Source organism: Myxocyprinus asiaticus, chromosome 27 (assembly GCF_019703515.2).
Source record: "Myxocyprinus asiaticus isolate MX2 ecotype Aquarium Trade chromosome 27, UBuf_Myxa_2, whole genome shotgun sequence".
NCBI lineage: Eukaryota > Metazoa > Chordata > Actinopteri > Cypriniformes > Catostomidae > Myxocyprinus > Myxocyprinus asiaticus.
Window position 1 is genome coordinate 16079052 of NC_059370.1, and position 18574 is coordinate 16097625.

At 38.6% G+C, this 18574-nt stretch overlaps 2 protein-coding genes across 4 annotated transcripts in view; one reads left to right on the forward strand and one right to left on the reverse strand.

Annotated features, from left to right (window-relative positions):
* Window positions 1-18574, reverse strand: part of LOC127417775 (phospholipid-transporting ATPase IA-like) — a 215299-nt gene that overhangs the window by 178439 nt on the left and 18286 nt on the right. The gene's annotated exons all lie outside the window — the stretch shown is intronic.
* On the forward strand, window positions 9651-12934 carry LOC127417776 (zinc finger BED domain-containing protein 4-like). Its single transcript, XM_051657997.1, has 8 exons — window positions 9651-10566; window positions 10678-10828; window positions 10933-11483; window positions 11576-11714; window positions 11808-12039; window positions 12143-12275; window positions 12367-12441; window positions 12529-12934. Exons 3-6 carry the CDS (start codon window positions 11291-11293, stop codon window positions 12224-12226), a joined length of 648 nt encoding a protein of 215 aa, XP_051513957.1. The 5' UTR covers window positions 9651-10566; window positions 10678-10828; window positions 10933-11290; the 3' UTR covers window positions 12227-12275; window positions 12367-12441; window positions 12529-12934.

The following is an 18574-nucleotide window of genomic DNA, read 5'->3' on the forward strand; positions in this document are numbered from 1 at the left end:
GCAAACAAAGTTTTAAAACAGACTAAGAAACAGCCTGAGCAGATATATTCTGGTTTGAATGACAGATGGGGAGTCTAGAGAAAAGTATATCTGAGATGTTATCCTTTTTAAACACAGTGCTGATGTGTTGTGTGCAACCATCTGTAGACATGCAGTACAGCCGTTTGGTGGAGAGGGGGAAATTACAACTTACAGTAAGTGTACACATTAACAGGGAATGCGTGCTCACCATGGAGCTATAAAATACCTGGAGAGAGCTATCCGTTAGCATCCCCATTCATCTCTATGACTGTGCCCAGCTAGCGCAGGGTTCCAAGAAAGCTAGTGAAATGGAGGCAGCCATCTTTACTCATGGGTGTTTAGTTCTGGGATCGGGTGTCACATGACTGATCACTCGTCAATGGGAATAGATAATATAAATAAAAATATAAATAAATTTCAAGCTTTTAAGAGCCCTTCAAAAACAATCCATCACCGGATGATGATGTGCTATATTGTAATGAAAATTTAAACTGAAATGGTTTTTGGAAAAAGAAATATTTTGTCATAAAACACAGCTACTTTTGAATGGCTGTCTATGGAGAAACATGCTTTTTGACATCGGATGGTGTAGTTCAAGCATCTACGACCAGGTGCTAACAGGGACCTGCTAACCAGCAAACTCCTGACCCCCTGGTGTGCACACGTAAAAAGCTTTTCTCGAACAACAGATCCTCAGAACAGTCATGGTGGTTTGAAGTCCCTGATACTATCTATCTATTCCAGTTCACACTTTGAGACATAGGTCAAAGCCATAAGATACTCCAGCAGCAATCTCAGCATCTTTCAAATCACATCGTTATCTCTCCACAGTTTCGCTTTTATGTGCTAATACTGTATATCAAAAATCTGTTCTTGTTATTCTCATTGAGCTGTAAATGTTTGGCCACCCTGGCCAGGCTCCAAATAGGAAACAGCAGGGATAGATCGTTTCACCAGCGCCACCCTCATGGCTGCCAATATGATAGGGGCACTAGGCTTTTTTTTTTGCAGGCGCCACGGAAACAAAACCACAACAATAAAAGAGTCCAGTTCAAACGGAAGGGATTTCCCTGCTGAGGGTGTTCGCTGTGGGCGTAGAACAATGGGCAATGGAGCGGAAAGGATGGAGAGCAGAGGAGATACATGACATATAGCGGCAAAGTGGAAAATGTGAAGAGAGGGATTTCAGATGGCACGGACACACGTGGCCTTCTATGAATCAGGGGGCTTGCGGGAGACCAGAGACTCTGATCGCAGTGCCCTATCAGGTTGGGATGAAGTTGGCATTTCAGACTGAGATGAAAGTGAGGAGGGAGTCCCCTGCCCAAACTGGAAACTAGATGCGAGGGTTGATATTTTAAAGTACTGCAGTTGCATCAAGTCTTGCTGTTTCTTCAGACTGTTGCATCATGAGTGTCACACTTTTAAGACATGTTGTGATTTAGAAAAGTTTATTTTATGTTGGAGTTTTGGGGGTTAGCACTATGTTGAACAGTGGAGTTTGAGCTTTGGTTGAGGTCAGGCTTTACCTTAGGTTCATTTATGAATTTATCTTGACAAACAGGGAGAAAATGACATGGTAATTTCAGGAACCTCAATGTGTGGAGTGATTGTCATGATTGTATAAAATTAAACTTGATAGGGCATAATTAAATGAATAAACAGACGAAATCAAGATGTTTGCTTTGGTTGAAAGTCAGAATCTTGATTTTAGGATTGTTAGGATTGTTGAGCTTTTAGTTTTGGACAATAGCAGATATTTTAACTTCAACTCAATAGCGCTGGATTAATAAAATGTAATTAACTTAGGTTTATTGAAGTCTATGTAACTTAAGTTATGTTTAAGTTGAGTTACTTCAATGTAACTTAAATCCAAGATTAAATTTTTTTTTGAATGCAGTTTGCTCAAATTGCCTTTCAAAGTATTCTCTTTTGACCACGAGCGAATAAGGCCTCGGTCATCGCATGCGGACTAAGATTGCTTTGTGATACTCTTTGGCAAAGACAAGCACTGTCTGTGTGTCGAGAAAAGCTGGGCCACGCGCAGACAGTCCACGCAGGCTGTGCTCATGATGAATGCAGTCAACCTACTTTGGTCTTGACCAATCGGATTCTAACGTACCACCCATTATGCCATCATTAGATTTGAACTACTTTTCAAATTCAAAACGTTTCAGTGTTAAAATAACACAGTTGTGTTATCACAATCGTTTTTGTCATTTCTGAATACTCGAGTACTTATGCCCATCCCTAGTTCTAGGTTGATGTGGCTACAGAATAAGTTGGTGAGGGGTCGGATCAAGGGGTCCTGCCACAGAACAACTGGGCTATTTCCACACCAGGCTCCTCTTGACGCATTTCATGGCACCGTGTTCACTTGTTGTTGTTTTAATTACCAAGCCCACCCTAGTGGAAACTGCCTTTGATTCTCTCTAAACAAAACTTCCAGTAATTGCAGTGGTGCAGTTCAGCTGGACACAACTGTATTGCGTTGTGATTGCCGCAATCTGAAGGCGGAAGTTTGATAAGAAGCTTTCAGAAGCTTCTTGCTTGCAGGTTTGTGCGCTCCAAGAACTGAGTGACAACGCACTGGAAACGGATTAGAAGTGAATACATCTGCTTATGTTGCTGTCCAAAGGACTAAGCACATCTCTGGCAATCTTTGCTTCTGACGAGCGTCACAGTGCATTTAAAGCCCTGTTGAGTGTTAGGACATGGATGCCTAAGCAAATGCAGCCCCAATGGGATTCATTACTGAGATGAAGCTACATGCTAAAACAGGAAAAAGAGCTGGCAGGATGGTTGGGTAATTTAAACGTCAACAAACCAAAAATAGTGTCACGAGAAGCTCGAAGAGGAGCCTGGTGTGGAAATAGCCCAGTTGTTTTGGGGTGGGAACCCTTACTCAACCACCTCAAAAAGTTACATCATAGCCACAACAACACAGTGGAATCATGTGATAAATAATCTATTGCGTTGTTTTCACTGGATGTATGCACAAAATAATACAGCCAAAAAAATTTTTTTATATGTGTGTGTGTATATATATATATATTATATATATATATATATATATATATATATATATATATATATATATATATATATATATATATAAATAATCACATAGCACAACCAGCATATTCCAGTTCATGGAAGCCAGATCTTTAAATGAAATGAAGTGTCAAGTAGACTCGTAAAACTCAAAGAGTTAATGGTTTGAATCAGTCTAACCTAACAGAGATTTTTCAGAGATTACTCACTCAATCCTTTGATGTTTTGAGTCTGTGATTATTTACCAACTAGATGTCTCAAATTGCTGCGCATCCCTGTCGCCAATGGTCATGTACTGTGCGCACTTCTGCGATTCTCCAGGACAAGTCGCAGACGCTACGAAGGATTTCAGACCTGTTTGAAATTTGTCCGGTGAGTCATCAGGTGTGCACACTGTCCCGACAAGTGAGAGACTAGCAACGAGAGCAAGGCAGTGGAAAGCATGAGGCAAAAATTAGAAAATCCAATAAAGCATCACCCACGTCTCCCTACATGCTTCTCATAAATATTTTTGACTCTTCATATTTGTTATATCCCATTCTGTGTAAATTAACTCATAAGCAATCCCCGAGCCCACGTTGTTTTTTTGACACATTATCATGAAATAACTTCCATTGCTAAGTGCACGTGTTTGTGAATGAATTTCAAGATCGAAGCTTCAGTTTGAAGCAGTTCGAAAGAAATATAGGGAAGGTGTTATGCATCAAAAACAGAATGCTGTAGTAGGAAACATTGCTAGGTAATTTCATACTACAACCCTTATCCTGAAATTGCATGACTACAAGCAATTTCCGCTTATGAATGATAACATACTCAACCATTGTTAAGTTACTGTTTCATTTAACTTAAATTATCAGAAATCTTATAGGCCAAGTCCTTACTTCTTGTCACGCTGTCTTATTCACTATCTTTCTCCAAAAGGTTAAGGGTGCTAAAAATATCCCCCTCCCCCACCTCCTCTCTCAATGTTTTGATCAACAAGCCACCACACGCTTCACGTCTGGCCATCCCAGGCCAGTTACGCAACAGCCCACCCTTATGATGGTGCAGGATGAGAGGCTTATTGCATTCCCCCAAGCTCAGTTGGAACTTTCCAACAGCACAGGCTTTTATAGGTACCCCAGCTGGAGCCTAGCTAGCTGGTGTGATACCGGTGTTAATCCTGCTAGTGCTCTAGAGGTGCTGGTTATGAGGCATGACTGGCCACTAATAAGAGGCAAGTGCCCTTCTTTCCTTGAAATGAAAATAAATGATGACCAATAAACCTACATCATCAGTTCTAATTTCAGAACAGGATATTGTGAAAGGTGTACACCACAAGAATAAAATATTGAATTTATAATCGTATAATGCACTTGTCTCTATGGAAGAATATTCTGTGGTGGTGTTGTAGTAACTATTAGGCTTGAAACATACTCTAAACAAGAATGAGAATGCAGACACTTTCACTGTAGCTACACAAGCTTGTTTTTATGCGTCGCTGCATTTGAAATGTGTCAGACTGAAATTGCAATTAATGCGTTGCATTCCCGACTTTGCCGCAAGAGATGCTAGCGTAAACTGTCAATTTTCTCTTTTAGGTCAACTACTGTCAATTTAGCTGCGCAAGTTAAAGTTAGTTAAAATGACGACATGTTTCTAGCTAGCTACCTGAATAACAACACATCCGGTTTAATAGCACAGACACTTGAATGGAACTTGATCACTCCATTGAGTACTGAGGTTTGTAACCACCACATCAATATATGAATGCAAAAAAAGAGAATGTTCGCATGTACAATGGGAGCATGCACTTACAAGAACAGTTTGATGGTATCTCGATTTTGAAACAGACAGTTTTCATAGCGTTTTCATCCACTGTGTTGCTTGACTACAAAACCAGATTTTTTCTAAACTTTACTAAAAGACAGAATCTGCAACATTTACACAGAATCATATACATTTGATAACATGATAAAATAAACCTCTAAATTGAAACTTCCTTATTTTACAGAATACTTTAGGTATGCCAAAGACCCAAGAGGTACAATCATTGTTTCTCAGTTACTCCATTTGTAAGGTGTCGGCTCAAGCAGGAAAAACTTCAAATCTGAAGCACCATTTCTTAAGGAATTTGCGAAGATGAATGTCAGTGAAAAAACAGTATATACTGTAGGATAAAATTACAGACCCCCCTTTCATAAAAAAAGAAAACACCAGATGCAATAGAGTTTTACATGACTCATTAGGTAGGTAGGCTAACATTATGTTTGTGCTTTCTGTCACACTCACAAACACAGCAAATGATATAAGCACTTGTATGTAATGTTTCAATGGGCTGACTGTTTGTTCATGCATTTATTTGCTTACGTGCAGCGCACTTTATTTGCTTAAGTGCAGCGCACGCAGTAGGCCCATCATAATAATAATAATAATTTTTATTTTTAAAGTACTAAAAAGGGTTTACAAAGTGTTTTAGGCATACAGGAAATTTTACTTTATAGCAGAAAATTTGAAAGTACTGGAAAAACACCAATAAATAAACTGCAAATGAATACTCATTTATTTTCAGTATACTGAAAAAAATATATATATTTTAAGATTTACACATTTCAATTTCATAACAAAATTCCATCAAATTGAATTGAGGTATTCTTTAATTAAATAAAAAAAAAAAAACAGTTTTATTAATTTAATTTGGTTAAACATTACACAATTCAATTTGCTGGAATTTTGCTACTGTGGCGAGTAAAGCGTGGCCGAGTGGTAAGGATGGACACCTGGAGGGGAATTATCTCAATCAGCCGGGAGAGAGATAAAGAGGAGCCAGAGGCGCACGGAGCTGTGTGTATGTGTGTATGTGTGTCTGTGTTAACGGGACTGCTGAAAAGCAAACCTTAAAAGTAACTGCTGAAAAGCGAATCTGTGTGTATTTATTTTACACACACTATGGTATGCTTTTCGGCATCAACATAAATACACTCAAACACAATAGGCTTTCAGCCGAACATTCAACACGCAGACAGCTTCGTGTGTCGCTCTCTCTCTTTATATTAACGTTCAAGGTGACGCAGATAGCAGAGAATATGGCCCGGGCAGGTGCTTGTCACTTGGTGTATGAGCATACAGTGTGCATATGCTAAGTCCCATGTGTGCTCCGGAACTTGAAATATTCCCCATTCATTTTCTCCACTGTCATTTCAACATTAACAGATGAGGGGATTACATGAGAGAAGACACATTTCAGTAAATTGTACTGTGTCTTTCAACATACCTACAGATGTTCAGATGGCTTGTTTATTGGTCGCTGTGGATAAATCAAAGTATGGTTTTCAATTAATGTGTTGTTCTGTGAATCATTCCTCTCAGTCTCAAGTTTAACACAGACTGAGAGAGCAGCCACACTGATCCAACAAGAATATCAACGGCAAGCGCTTCCGGCCTACATTTTTCAAAATAGAGGTCCCACACTGAATGAACTAATTGTGAAATTAATACGAACATGAATTACTGTGTAAAAAATTACAATGTTCACAATACAGAGTATTTCAGGATATCCCACAATATGGTGAAATTAACTTTATATTCATATGCTTTTTACTAAAAAAAACAAAATACAAATTTTTAAATATGAATTTTAATATCTGCTACATACCTAATGGTAAAACTGTATATATTATACACAGTGAGTCTATGCAATTTTGAACAAGACAAATGTTTATGATCACTGGGATAGACGGTAATTTTTTAATTCCAATAAACTTTAGTTCATTTGAGGGGTGGAGGTTCCGATGTTCCACGCACAGTGATGACATCATCATATGAATATCATGTGGTATATCGAATAATATAATTGCATTATCCAACAACTTATCGCCTATCCCATTTTTCCTCCATATCGTGCAGCCTTAGTTTGTAATTACACAGAGTATGTTTCTGGTCTAAGAGGCTCAAATTAATAACTTAATATTGACAGATGAAACATCTTTTCTTCTTAAAGGCTACATAGACAGCCAGCATTCAGAATTACAGAGAATTCTTTAACATCGATGCCCAGAAAACCAATAACACTACAAGACGGCTTAAAGTTGGTGGGTTTTCCATCTGATCGGATGCTCTGCCACATTAAGGACAAGAACTAATGTAATTAATGACTGCAGGAGCTGGAGAAGGAGGGTCATAAGCTCAGAGTGACTTTGTATTTCACACACCTACTGAGAAACAAACTAGAAAATGAGGTGAAGGATGATTATGATGTCAGAGTCACCACTAAAATGATTGATAATGAGCCCAAACCACTCACTGCAGTAATTATTAGCTCATCCTCTTTCTCAAAAATCAAGAACAAATAATAATAAAAAAAAATAAAATAAATAAATTAAAAAAAAAAAGTAAATTCAGCTATAAATTCAGTGGCCTAAGGATTCAATGCCATTGGACATCTTCATATTTGTTTTAGAAGCTACTTTGAAAATGAAGCTCCCTAAGATACAGTACTTGTAATTTAAAGTAGTTAAACTACAATCAAGCTGCCCTTTTGAAGAAGTAAATGGCCACATTACTACTTATTGAAAAATGTAGCTTGTTGCTGACAAAGCTATATTATTTTGAAAACACCTATGGTATTGTAATACTTAAGAAAAATGTAGTTAGATTAGTAGTGTCACTGCATTTTGTTCCCAAAGCTTTACTTTAGGTACATATTTAACACAATTAGAGAGGCACATGCAAGAAACATGAAAAGTACATTCCTGCTTTCAATGTGGCATGTTGGGAAAACATTGTTTTCCATTATGTCTAAAGTAACCTTGCATTTTACATTTTCAGAGTGGCTTTTACTTTCTCCTTCCATCTCCATTTCACATGTCTCTTTCTTTCTATGGAGACAGAGTGAAGACAAAAGGCTCAGTGTCTGACACATTTCTCCAGTCTACATGATTTTCTCATACTATTCCCTCATCGCCACACTACCTCCCCTCTGCACCAATTTCATTAACCGCAGGCGAGTCACGCCTCGGCTATACAAACGCCAACAAACAGTCCACCAGACACAGGAACAAGCTCCAGATCTGTCTCTTCATACCCCTTATTCTTCCCGTTTCATTTATTTCTCTCAGTTATATTAAATTCCCTTGCTTTCCATGTCACTGATCATGTCCCAATGGCACCCTAAGCTCTTGCGATCCTCCTTTGAGTCCACACTTTGGCGATGCAATGCCCCAGTCTACTTGCAAAGAGGTCAGCAGTGGAGGTCACAGCCTATGGATGCCATGCAAATAACCAAAGGGAAGCAAGAATGAGAACAGGTGTGCCGACTGAGAGAAAGAGAGAGAGAGAAAAAAGTGAAAGACAAGGAGAGAGACTGAGTAATAGCAAGTGAAAGAGGAAGCTGGTAAGGGAGGAAAAGTTGGAGAGAGGGAAAGAGAGCAAGTTAAAAGAGAGGGAAGTGTCACTGGAGGGGAAGCCTCTGGGGGCGGGATCAATGGTGGCAGGAGCTGTAATGAGGTTGGACGGAGGCCAGATTTCAGGATTATTGCTTGTGTCAGCCAACAGACAGCAAAGCAGAACAATGGCACAGGGGTCACACAGTCCAGAGGGGTGCCCGCTGGAGGAAGAGGGGCATAGAGGGTCTATCCGAGACTTGGCACTCACTGATATGCCCTGAAAGACTGCGTATGTGTGTGTGTGTGTGTGTTTGAGACTGGCCGAATGCAGTTAGAAAAAACGATGGCAAAAGAAAGAGAAAATGTTTGTTATTCTTCCTTTGGCACACTGAGACATTTCTCTTCAAGAGGAAGACATTATGATGATATTATCACTTCCTGATGGACTGACATCCCTTCTGTCTGGAGGTTCTCTGTCTGAAAGTTTCTGAATGAATGAGATCAAAACTCTTGTTTGAAATCCAGAATTCAGATGTGGTGCAAGTTTGCCCCTTGCCAACATTCCTGAAAATGATCATTTGCGTTTGTTTGTGATGAACAGAAACGTACTGAAAGGAATAGTGCCGAAACTAAAAATGAAAATTCTGTCATGTTGTTCCAAACCTTATGACTTACTTTCTTTTGTGGAACACAAGGGAGATGTTAGGCAGAGACAATGTCCATGCAGCTCTTTTCCACACATTGAAAGTGAATGGGGACTGGGGCCGTCAAGCATCAAAATGAAAAAAAAAAAATGAAAAAAAAAACAACTTGCGTATGATATAAGCATTATATAAGTAGTCAATACTACTAATGCACTATACAACAAGTCTTCTGAAGCCCTGTGATTACTTTGTGTGATGAAAAAAACAGCATAAATCAAATATGGCAGCTACGTCGATGACATCAAACCTGATTGGTTCACATTGTGTCTAGTGACCACATGTCATGAAGTCATGTCACAAGACACAATGAGGTTAGGCGTTATCTACACATTTGATTTCTGGAGTTTATTAATGATTTCAGAGTGAATTACGACTAGGGTTGGGTACCGAAACCCGGTGCCATGTACTGTACCTATATGACCGGTATGTACCGGACCGAATCAGAATGCGGATTTCGGTGCTTCATTTCGGTGCCACTTAAATGCCTGAGCTGTCGATTGAAATATTTGCTCTCTGGTGCTCCGAAACGGACATAAGAAGCATCATCACTGCACATGATCGCTAGTTAAATTATACTGCATTCATGTGGTGTCAGAATAATCGGAAAAATAATTTCCCGACTGAGAAAATTCACGTGAATGCAAGTCGGAACAACAACACGGAAAGTCGAAGAACATGGCAGACAACAGTGATTGGTTAATGGTAAGAAACTTTTGATTAATGGGGCAAAATCACGTATTGCATATCAATTTTTTGCTAACATGTAATTTGTACTATGGTATTAGGTTATAATGGTTAGTTGCTGTCCATGTAGATTGACGTAGATTAATTAGAAAAGTTATTTATTAGCAGTAACCCTGATAAGTCAGGTAAAGCAATATTTAGTGGTTTCAGGTAATGTAATACTGCAGTAACAACTCTGGGACAAAATCACTTCGTAATATAAAGCTCTGATAATACAAATCCAACACATCTTTGTAGTAATGTTAGTTTCCATGTTGTTTTCACATTCCGACTAAAAAGCACAACTCGAGAAATGAGACCATCAGAGGAGCGCGTGAATGCAGCAATTACACTTGCTCTGATGGCAGCAGGTAGCCTACCGTTAGCTAGCTACATTAAACGTGCTTAAATTAAAATGCCTAAAGCTAAACGTTCTAAAGTGTGGCTGTATTTCGCAAGAAAGGATTCCGACACCGCAACGTGCAACAAATGTTTTACAACAATTGCGTGTAAAGGGGGAAACACGTCAAACCTAATGAAACATTTGAGGACACACGGGATAAACTTCAAAGCAGAGGGATGTACCATGTTCGACAGCTTGCGGACATCAGCTGGTAGTGTGGGTGTCCCCGGCCCCAGTCAGACCAACCCTAGCAAAGTGGAGACCATTGATTATGACGACGACAGCAGCCTTTCTGCAGGTTAGTAGGCTAATGTAACGTTGATTGCAAATCTTGCATTTATGCTAACAAATGATCAAGCGATTTGTAAAATATTTAACATGAATTATGTTTATAATTTTGGCTCTCCAGCTAGTAGTACTAGAAGTACAGTGACCCCATTCACCTTGGCAAAGAAGGCTACTTTGACAAAGGAGAAGGTGGAGGAATTCCACAGGGCTGTGACCAAAATTGTGGTCAAGGGACTGCATTCTTTTTCCACTGTGGAATCTCCATGGTTCAGGTAAAAAAAAAAATGTAAGTCATGTGAAAAAATTATGTCTTTACTTGATGTGTTTCAAAACTGTGTTATTAAATTTGTCCAATAAAATCCTTTATTTAATACAGAGAGATGACCACTGCCCTTAATCCCCACTACTGACCCCCATCCAGGGATGATCTGTCCAACACGCTTATTCCTGCATGGTACTCTGTTGAGAAACAAAATGTTATTCAGGAGTTAGCACAAGTGAGTAAGGCTGCTATTGCATGTGATGGGTGGACCAGTGTGGCACAGGACCACTATTTAACAGTTACTGTGCACTACACCAGTGATGATGGCCACATTAAGCAGAAGGTGCTAAACACCAAAGCTGTGTATGAGTCACAGACAGGCCTTGTGGTGGCAGACGAGATAAATTGCATTCTGGAGGAATTCCAGATAAACACTAAAGTTGTAGATGCCACAGTAGACAACGCCAGCAATATGGATGTTGCACTGAAGAATCTGAAGTTTTTAAAGGTTGGGTGCTTTGCCCATACCCTAAACCTGTCAGCACAGAAGGTTTACAGCATCAGTGCCATTACAAATTGGTGTGCCAGACTTCGAGCTATCGGGGTGTGGCTGAAGAGATCATCCATGGCTAAGACCGTCCTGCGGGAGAAGCAGCAACTTCTCAGTAAGTAGTGTAGCCTTATAAATCTCAAAAAGTTATGTTTGTTTCAAACATCTTCAGTAGATTGTAATTCAAAATGTGCATTTGTGTTTCAGATCTGCCGGAACACAACATGATTCTGGATGTCAGAACACGGTGGAACTCCCTTTTCCTGATGGTGGAGAGATTTTTGGAGCAGTACCCGGCCATCCAGGCAGCATCACTTGACCAACGACTCAGGAAGCCAATGGAGAAGTAATAGACAAGAAGATCAGTTGTGAAACAATGAGTAACAACATAATAGTTGATATTTTATTCTTATCTTCATATCTTCTTTTTTCCCCCCAGACTGGAAAGGCTCACAGATGATGACTTCCAGAAAGCAGAGGATTTTGTTAAAATCATGAAGTTGTTGTACACCTCAACCCTCTGTGTATCCAGTGAGAAGTCCCCAACATGTGGCCAAATTCTCCCCATACTGACTAAGCTGAAGGCGCATTTCACGGTGGCTGAAGAGGACACTCTGTTTACTAGTGCTTTGAAAGAGAAGGTCTGGGGAGATCTGGAAAAACAATATCAGGTATTTTCCATTTCCATTAAGAGCTTATGCTTAAAAAGAAAGAAGGCAAACCACATCATTTTAACTGTTAGACACTAAATAGTTTGTCACGTTTTTATTACAGGATGAAGACATTCAGAACTTCCTCCAGGAGGCCACTTTAAATGGACCCTCGCTTCAAAGGCAAACTTGGATGTGCTGTTGCTGATACTTGGGGCCAGTTGGAGAAAGCAGCAGTTTGCAATGTAACAGAACAGGTACTTTATGCTCAGTCTTGTCTCCCATGTGTGCCATATTACAGTTTATGATGAAGTATTGCTATTTATATGTGCAACATTATTTCTACAGCTTCCAATGGAGGGCCTTCAGGACATTGAGGAAGAAGGATCGGATGACCATGCGGAGGACAAGGCAGAGGAATATGTACGTTCATAATCTTGGAATAGGCTATTTAAAATGAATGCATTTTTGAAGCATGTTTGTCTAAACACTACTTTTATTTATTTTCAGTCTCCATCTCACAAGAAGTGTGCCAAGAAGTCAGCCCTAGAAGAGCTGTTTGAGGATGAGTACCGAGAGCTACCTCAGGCAATGACCACTAAAAGTGGTGCCCTCTCCATAGCTGAACAAATCCAGAAAGAGATTGAGATCTACACAGGTCTGCCTTCAATCCCATCAGGACAAGACCCTGCAGCCTGGTGGTGGGGGAAGCAGGACAGCCTTCCCATATTGTCTGCACTTTTAAACACATACCTGTGTGTACAGGCCTCATCAACACCATCTGAGAGGGTTTTCTCCTGTGCAGGACATGCAATAAGTCAGGAGAGGTGTCGTATTTTGCCAGAGAAGGCAAATATTGTCATATTTCTGCAAAAGAATTGCTGAAATTTGAAGCTGGTTTGTAGCATACCAAGAATACCGACTACTTTGCTGTTATTAGTACTGTAACTGTTATTTAGTGTTAAATTATTGTAGTTGGGTTAGATGGCTTAGGTTTTATTGTAAATTTATGTAAATTTGTTGTGTTTTGTATTTACCTATATTTATATATTTAAGTATACTTTAAACTTTTAATATATTGTTCAATTTAAAGAATTAGAATTTTTTTCAATAAAAAAAGCCGTTCTTTAAATGTCATCCACCATCGTTTTGTGGCTCTTTATTTTTTACTTTAAGTATCGGTTCAGGCACAGTTTAGGCACCGGTACCGTTTTAAAAGTATCGATTTGGCACCGGTATCGTAAAAAACCCAAATGATACACATCCCTAATTATGACTTAAATTTTGATTTGTTCATCATGAATTAAGGATGTTTTTAACATTTGGTTAACCGCGAGATTTCACGAACAGTTAACATTTTTTTTGTCAAAAGTCGGGACGTGGGGACTTGACACCGTTTATCAAGCGCTGAAACTCTGCTTGGTGAAAAACAACCTGGAATCATGTTTAACGGTGGAACATTAAAAGGTTAGTTCAGCCAAAAATTTACATTTTCTCATTTACTCACCCTCATGTCATCTCAGGTGTGAATTTATTTTTTTCTTCAGCAGAACACATTTGAAGAAAAATATGTCAGCTCAGTAGGTCCTTAAAATGCAAATGGTTGGTGATCAGACCTTTGAAGCTCCAAAAATTACAGACAGTCAGCATAAATGTAATCCATACGACTCCAGTGGTTAAATTAATGTCTTCTTAAGAGACACGATCACTTTTCATGCAAAAAAAAGAGTCAACATTTGTAACTATAATCCATCACTTCCGGTCAGCAGTGGTATTCGAGTGACGTAATCGTGCTGGCATGTTCACACAAGAACTGACGCACGTGTGACACACCTGAAAGAGCAGCGCGGTTTACAGATGAGGAGGAACGCTGTACAGAAACTTAGTTGGTTTTGGTTTAGATCTATATTTGTATCTGTTTGTTCACTCACAATGGTGCGTTTGTGTGCTTATTCTGGATGTCTCAACAGAGAGAAAAATGTGAAATCACGTTCGTAACATGCCAACGTGAATATGCCACGAGAGACTGCGTGAACTCAGCCCTCACGTGACGTGAACGCACATATTGCTGTTAAAAAGGACTTAAATATTGATCTTTTTCACACCAAAAATGATCGTGTTTAACCACTAATGGGTTTAACCACACCACTTTAACTTAACCACTAGAGTCGTATGGATGACGATTACAATGACTGTCTGTGATTTTTGGAGCTTTAAAAAGACTGATCACCAGAATTTTTCTATTTTTCTTCCAATGTGCTCTGCTGAAGAAAGTCATACACACCTGGGATATCATAAGGGTGAGTAAATGATGAGAGAATTTTCATTTTTGGGTGAACTAACCCTTGAAGTCCTCTTTGCAACCTGAACATCTTCAGAACACAGCACAACAAATTAAACAATGCAGGTGTTTCGAGATGCGTTTATAAAAAAAGTTATTTTTAACTGTACTTGGTGTCTAAAAATGAGGCGATCCTACGCGAGACACTGAAAAAAAAAACAAAAACAAAAAAACACGAGATTCAGTGCAACAGTCAAAGACGTCCGTCCAGCACATTAACCGTTTATAGAAAAACAGCACAAATGCACACAAAAGCATGTCTGAACAGCCCCTAACTCGCCCTTTACTTTTAAAACTGACTCAAACCCCCGAATGGTTGAAGACGCTTTTGGTATTCGAAAAGTGGCACGTCGAACAGTAAACCAAATATCGACTATCTGTGCACTTCCCTAATATGAAATGATCAAATGGCTTCCAAAGACTTGGAATATAGTGCATGAGTAGTATTGCCTACTTCTATGATGCTTATGTAACCTTGGAGCTCGTTTATTATGGTACTTTTTGAAGCTTGACAGATCTGAGTCACTATTCACTTTCATTATATGGCAAATAAACCCTATCAAGACTTTTTAAAAATTCACCTTTTGTGTTTAACGGAAGAAAGATGTCCTACAATGTCATCATGTTTGGAATAACACGAGGGTGAGAAAATGGAGTGAACTACCCATTTATGCCATGGTGTTAATGCAGGCAATATACAGTATGTTTGTGTCAGTAAATAAAAAGGTTCCACTAACTTTCACAATTACAGACTGGGAATGACAGCTGATTTTTTCCAGTTACTCCAGGCATGACTGATCAAATGCACTGCCATTAGAGAGCAAAGGTTTTTCCACAAATGACTATAGCACATCTGTTGACTGTCATCAACCTCGAATTACGGTTTAGACAAAGCACTCTGTCAAAATGATTCACAATAAGTCATTATTTCAATGTGTCTTCAATATTGCCTCTGGCCTCCCCTCAGCTTTCTTCTGATTCTCGATGGGGCATTGCAGCATTGACTCTTGTTTGTCTGCTGTTTGCGTGTGTATGTCGAAGGATTACAGTGGCATTGCTGTCAACACCAGTGATATTAAATGGATGCAGTGGCATTATGACAAACAACAGAGAAGGCCATTACCATACATGACCTGTGTGGCACTCTAACCACTCAATGGGTAAAAAAGATGCATCCTGGCAGGCCAGAGAGCAGACAGGAGGGCGAGAAGAAATCTGCTTAAATAAATGACACAAGGGCATGTCTGATAACGCACATAAACACACTGTTACAGAAGACAGAGAGAGAAAGAGAGAGGAGAAAATAAATTCATGGCTTGGTGTTGATATTTTTGTCTTGGATGGGGAATATTGATCTAGTCCTCAAGGGTGATGGGCTGAAATGTGCTTTCTATCACTGACGTCTGGCTCTGAAATTGGGTTGCTATAACACCCAGAACACCCGCATTGAAAATGTTTATTCAGTTAAGAACTGCAATGCCTATGAATATGGTAATCTAATGTCCCAACCCTTCCAAGATGACAGGCTGGTAAAATGGTCCCTCAGAAATGTGAAACTTTAAGGCAGGGTGAGACTGTTGGCGTATTCAAACTATGCATGTCCATGAATTCCTTCACACAGAGGCTGATAGGCTATCAAGTAACAGGGTTTGGAACAGAGAACCAGTTCTTGCTCAGAACCTGTTCCATTAAAAAAAAAAAAAAAATACCAGAACCATATGCTTTACAAACAAGAACCTTTCCCAAACAAATTTACCTTTTGTTCGGGAATCAAATTACATTCTTTGTTTAGAGTTTTTGTTTAATATATATAGTTGGATTATTGGATTGCAAGTATGCCACTAAAAAGTCTTCCTCAAAAGTAGCCTACTAACATAATCGTTAAATGAATATTCCATGTTCAATCCAAGTTAAGCTCAATCTACAACATTTGTGGCATAATGTTGATTACCACAAAAATTAATCAATGCTCCTTTTCTTTAAAATAAGCAAAAACTGAGGTAAGTGCAGTGAGGCTCTTACAATGGAAGTGAATGGGGTCAATTTTTGGAGGGTTTAAACAGAAATGTGAAGCTTATAATTTTATAAAAGCACTTACATTAATTCTTCTGTTAAAACTCATGTATTATATGAGCAGTAAAATTGTTTAAATCATCATTTTTACAGTCGTTTTAGGGTTTGTTGACATTGTGTTTTCATGGCAACGAAGTTGTAAAATTGGCTATAACTTTAAACAGAAAAGTTTAATAAGTGATTTTATCACACTACAATCATGTTAACACACATATTGTTTGTGTCTTGTGTCTATACTTTTGAAACGGAGTATTTTAACGTTAGAAAATTGGCCCCATTCACTTCCATTGTAAGTGCCTCACTGTAAAAAGAGGGATTAGTCTAAATTAATTTTAGTGAAAATCAATATTATGCCAGAAATGCTGTCGATTGAGCTCAACTTGTATTGAACCCTAAATATTCCTTTAATGGAACTGGGATTGTTAAAGAGGAATTGGAATTATTAAATTACATACGATTCCCATCCCTATAGATGAAATTGCTGACGTCACACCACAGGCAACTGCGCTTCTGGGTTCTTTCAAGCAGCAGATTTCAATGCTGGATATGGGCAATGCTGTGGTTTAAAAAAAATTGAAAGCATTATATAATGTAATAATTAGTGCCTGACCGATATATCGGTCGGCCGATATTAGCCTTTCACCGATATATCGGTATCAGCGTATATTTTACCGATATGCGCAGATATGAAAACTTTTTTCAGAACATATAATGCAGAAAACAGTGCTTTAGAATTGGTGTCATAGCGTAGTTTGTCCAGCAGAGCATGCTCCGACTCCATTGTTTATAGAGCTGACTCTGAACTGTGGTTCTGCAGACAGGGCGGATTTAAACCGTGTGGATTTGAGCGATCTCTTCTCCTTAAGTTGCTAACTAGTTTGTGAAATACATATTGGAAAGTTAATAAACAATGACCCCATCATTTTCCCTTTTCAATATAACTAATATAATGTTAACCCTGTCCCTGACAACCATGTCACCCATGTTTATCACATCTGTTTGCTGTTAGCCAGCTATAGTTTGTCAGTGCAGTAAGTAATGTAGCAGATTGAAAGGTAAACATCAGAGCATCTTTTTGCAGCTCAGCAAACAACAGTGCGGTGGTGGATTGTGTCTGTTCAGTGTTGATTTAATGCTACGTTGTTACCTAGTTGGTGAGACACAATGCTGGAAAGTAAATAAAGTCCATCTTTTACTCTCTGTGACAACGAGCTTACAGCTAACAAGCTAACCACGTAGCTACTTTCATTGTTGTCAGCTGAGTGGAAGCTAATGTGTAAACATGTATTCACCAAACTGTTTTGTTTAGGATTCACAGTTTGGTACCCCCTTCAACCGAACAATTCCAGTCATTGCATTTATAAAATGTAATATTTAAAAGTCTGGTTTTCCAGACATTAAAATAAGATACGAAATAAAAGTAGATTTAATAAATAGTATATTTGCCCTGTGTAAATAATAATATATAGGAACGGTCTCTAAAATAAATAAGGGGTGATATGATAAATACTAATACAACAGGCTGGAAAAATAGACATTTATTCATTTTAATATCCTATATATATATATATATATATATATATATATATTTTGAATTTGCTGAAACTTGACACCGGGCGACGCACCCTAAAAATGGCACCGTTAGATCAGTTTCATACCGAAGAGCCACTTGTGCGTTTTTTTTCTCTCTCGTAAATGTAAATGAGCGTAAATGCCAACACCATCATATATGTCGAAAGGACTGAAGCCTGTCATGCAAAACATGAGCTCATTGATGTCATTAAGTGAGTCTGCTTTTTTATTCCATCAGCTGCTCCTGGTAGGAGTCTTCCATAAATATTTATTTTATACGTAGGGTTACGTCCTACATAAATTTAATGGTGCAATGCTCAAATATTTAGTAGAGCGTGTGCAACTGGCCCCTGATGTTTATTTAGCTATTTATTTTATTTTAATGGTCAGCAACTGACTGATACTAAACAGTACTACTGATGTTTATTTAGCTATTTATTTAATTTGTATTTATTCTTTATTTTAATGGTCAGCAATTGACTTATACTAAACATACAGTACTGATGTTTATTAAGCTATTTATAGTATTTTTGTTTATTCTTTATTTTCTCAGTGTTCATTTCTAGAATT

Bases quoted from the DNA above. Each gene is read 5' to 3' on its own strand.
- LOC127417776 (XM_051657997.1), top strand. From the start codon at position 11,291: ATGGATGTTGCACTGAAGAATCTGAAGTTTTTAAAGGTTGGGTGCTTT. The intron at 11,484-11,575 runs GTAAGTAGTGTA...TTTGTGTTTCAG, and splicing joins GGAGAAGCAGCAACTTCTCA to ATCTGCCGGAACACAACATG. The intron at 11,715-11,807 runs GTAATAGACAAG...TTTTCCCCCCAG, and splicing joins CTCAGGAAGCCAATGGAGAA to ACTGGAAAGGCTCACAGATG.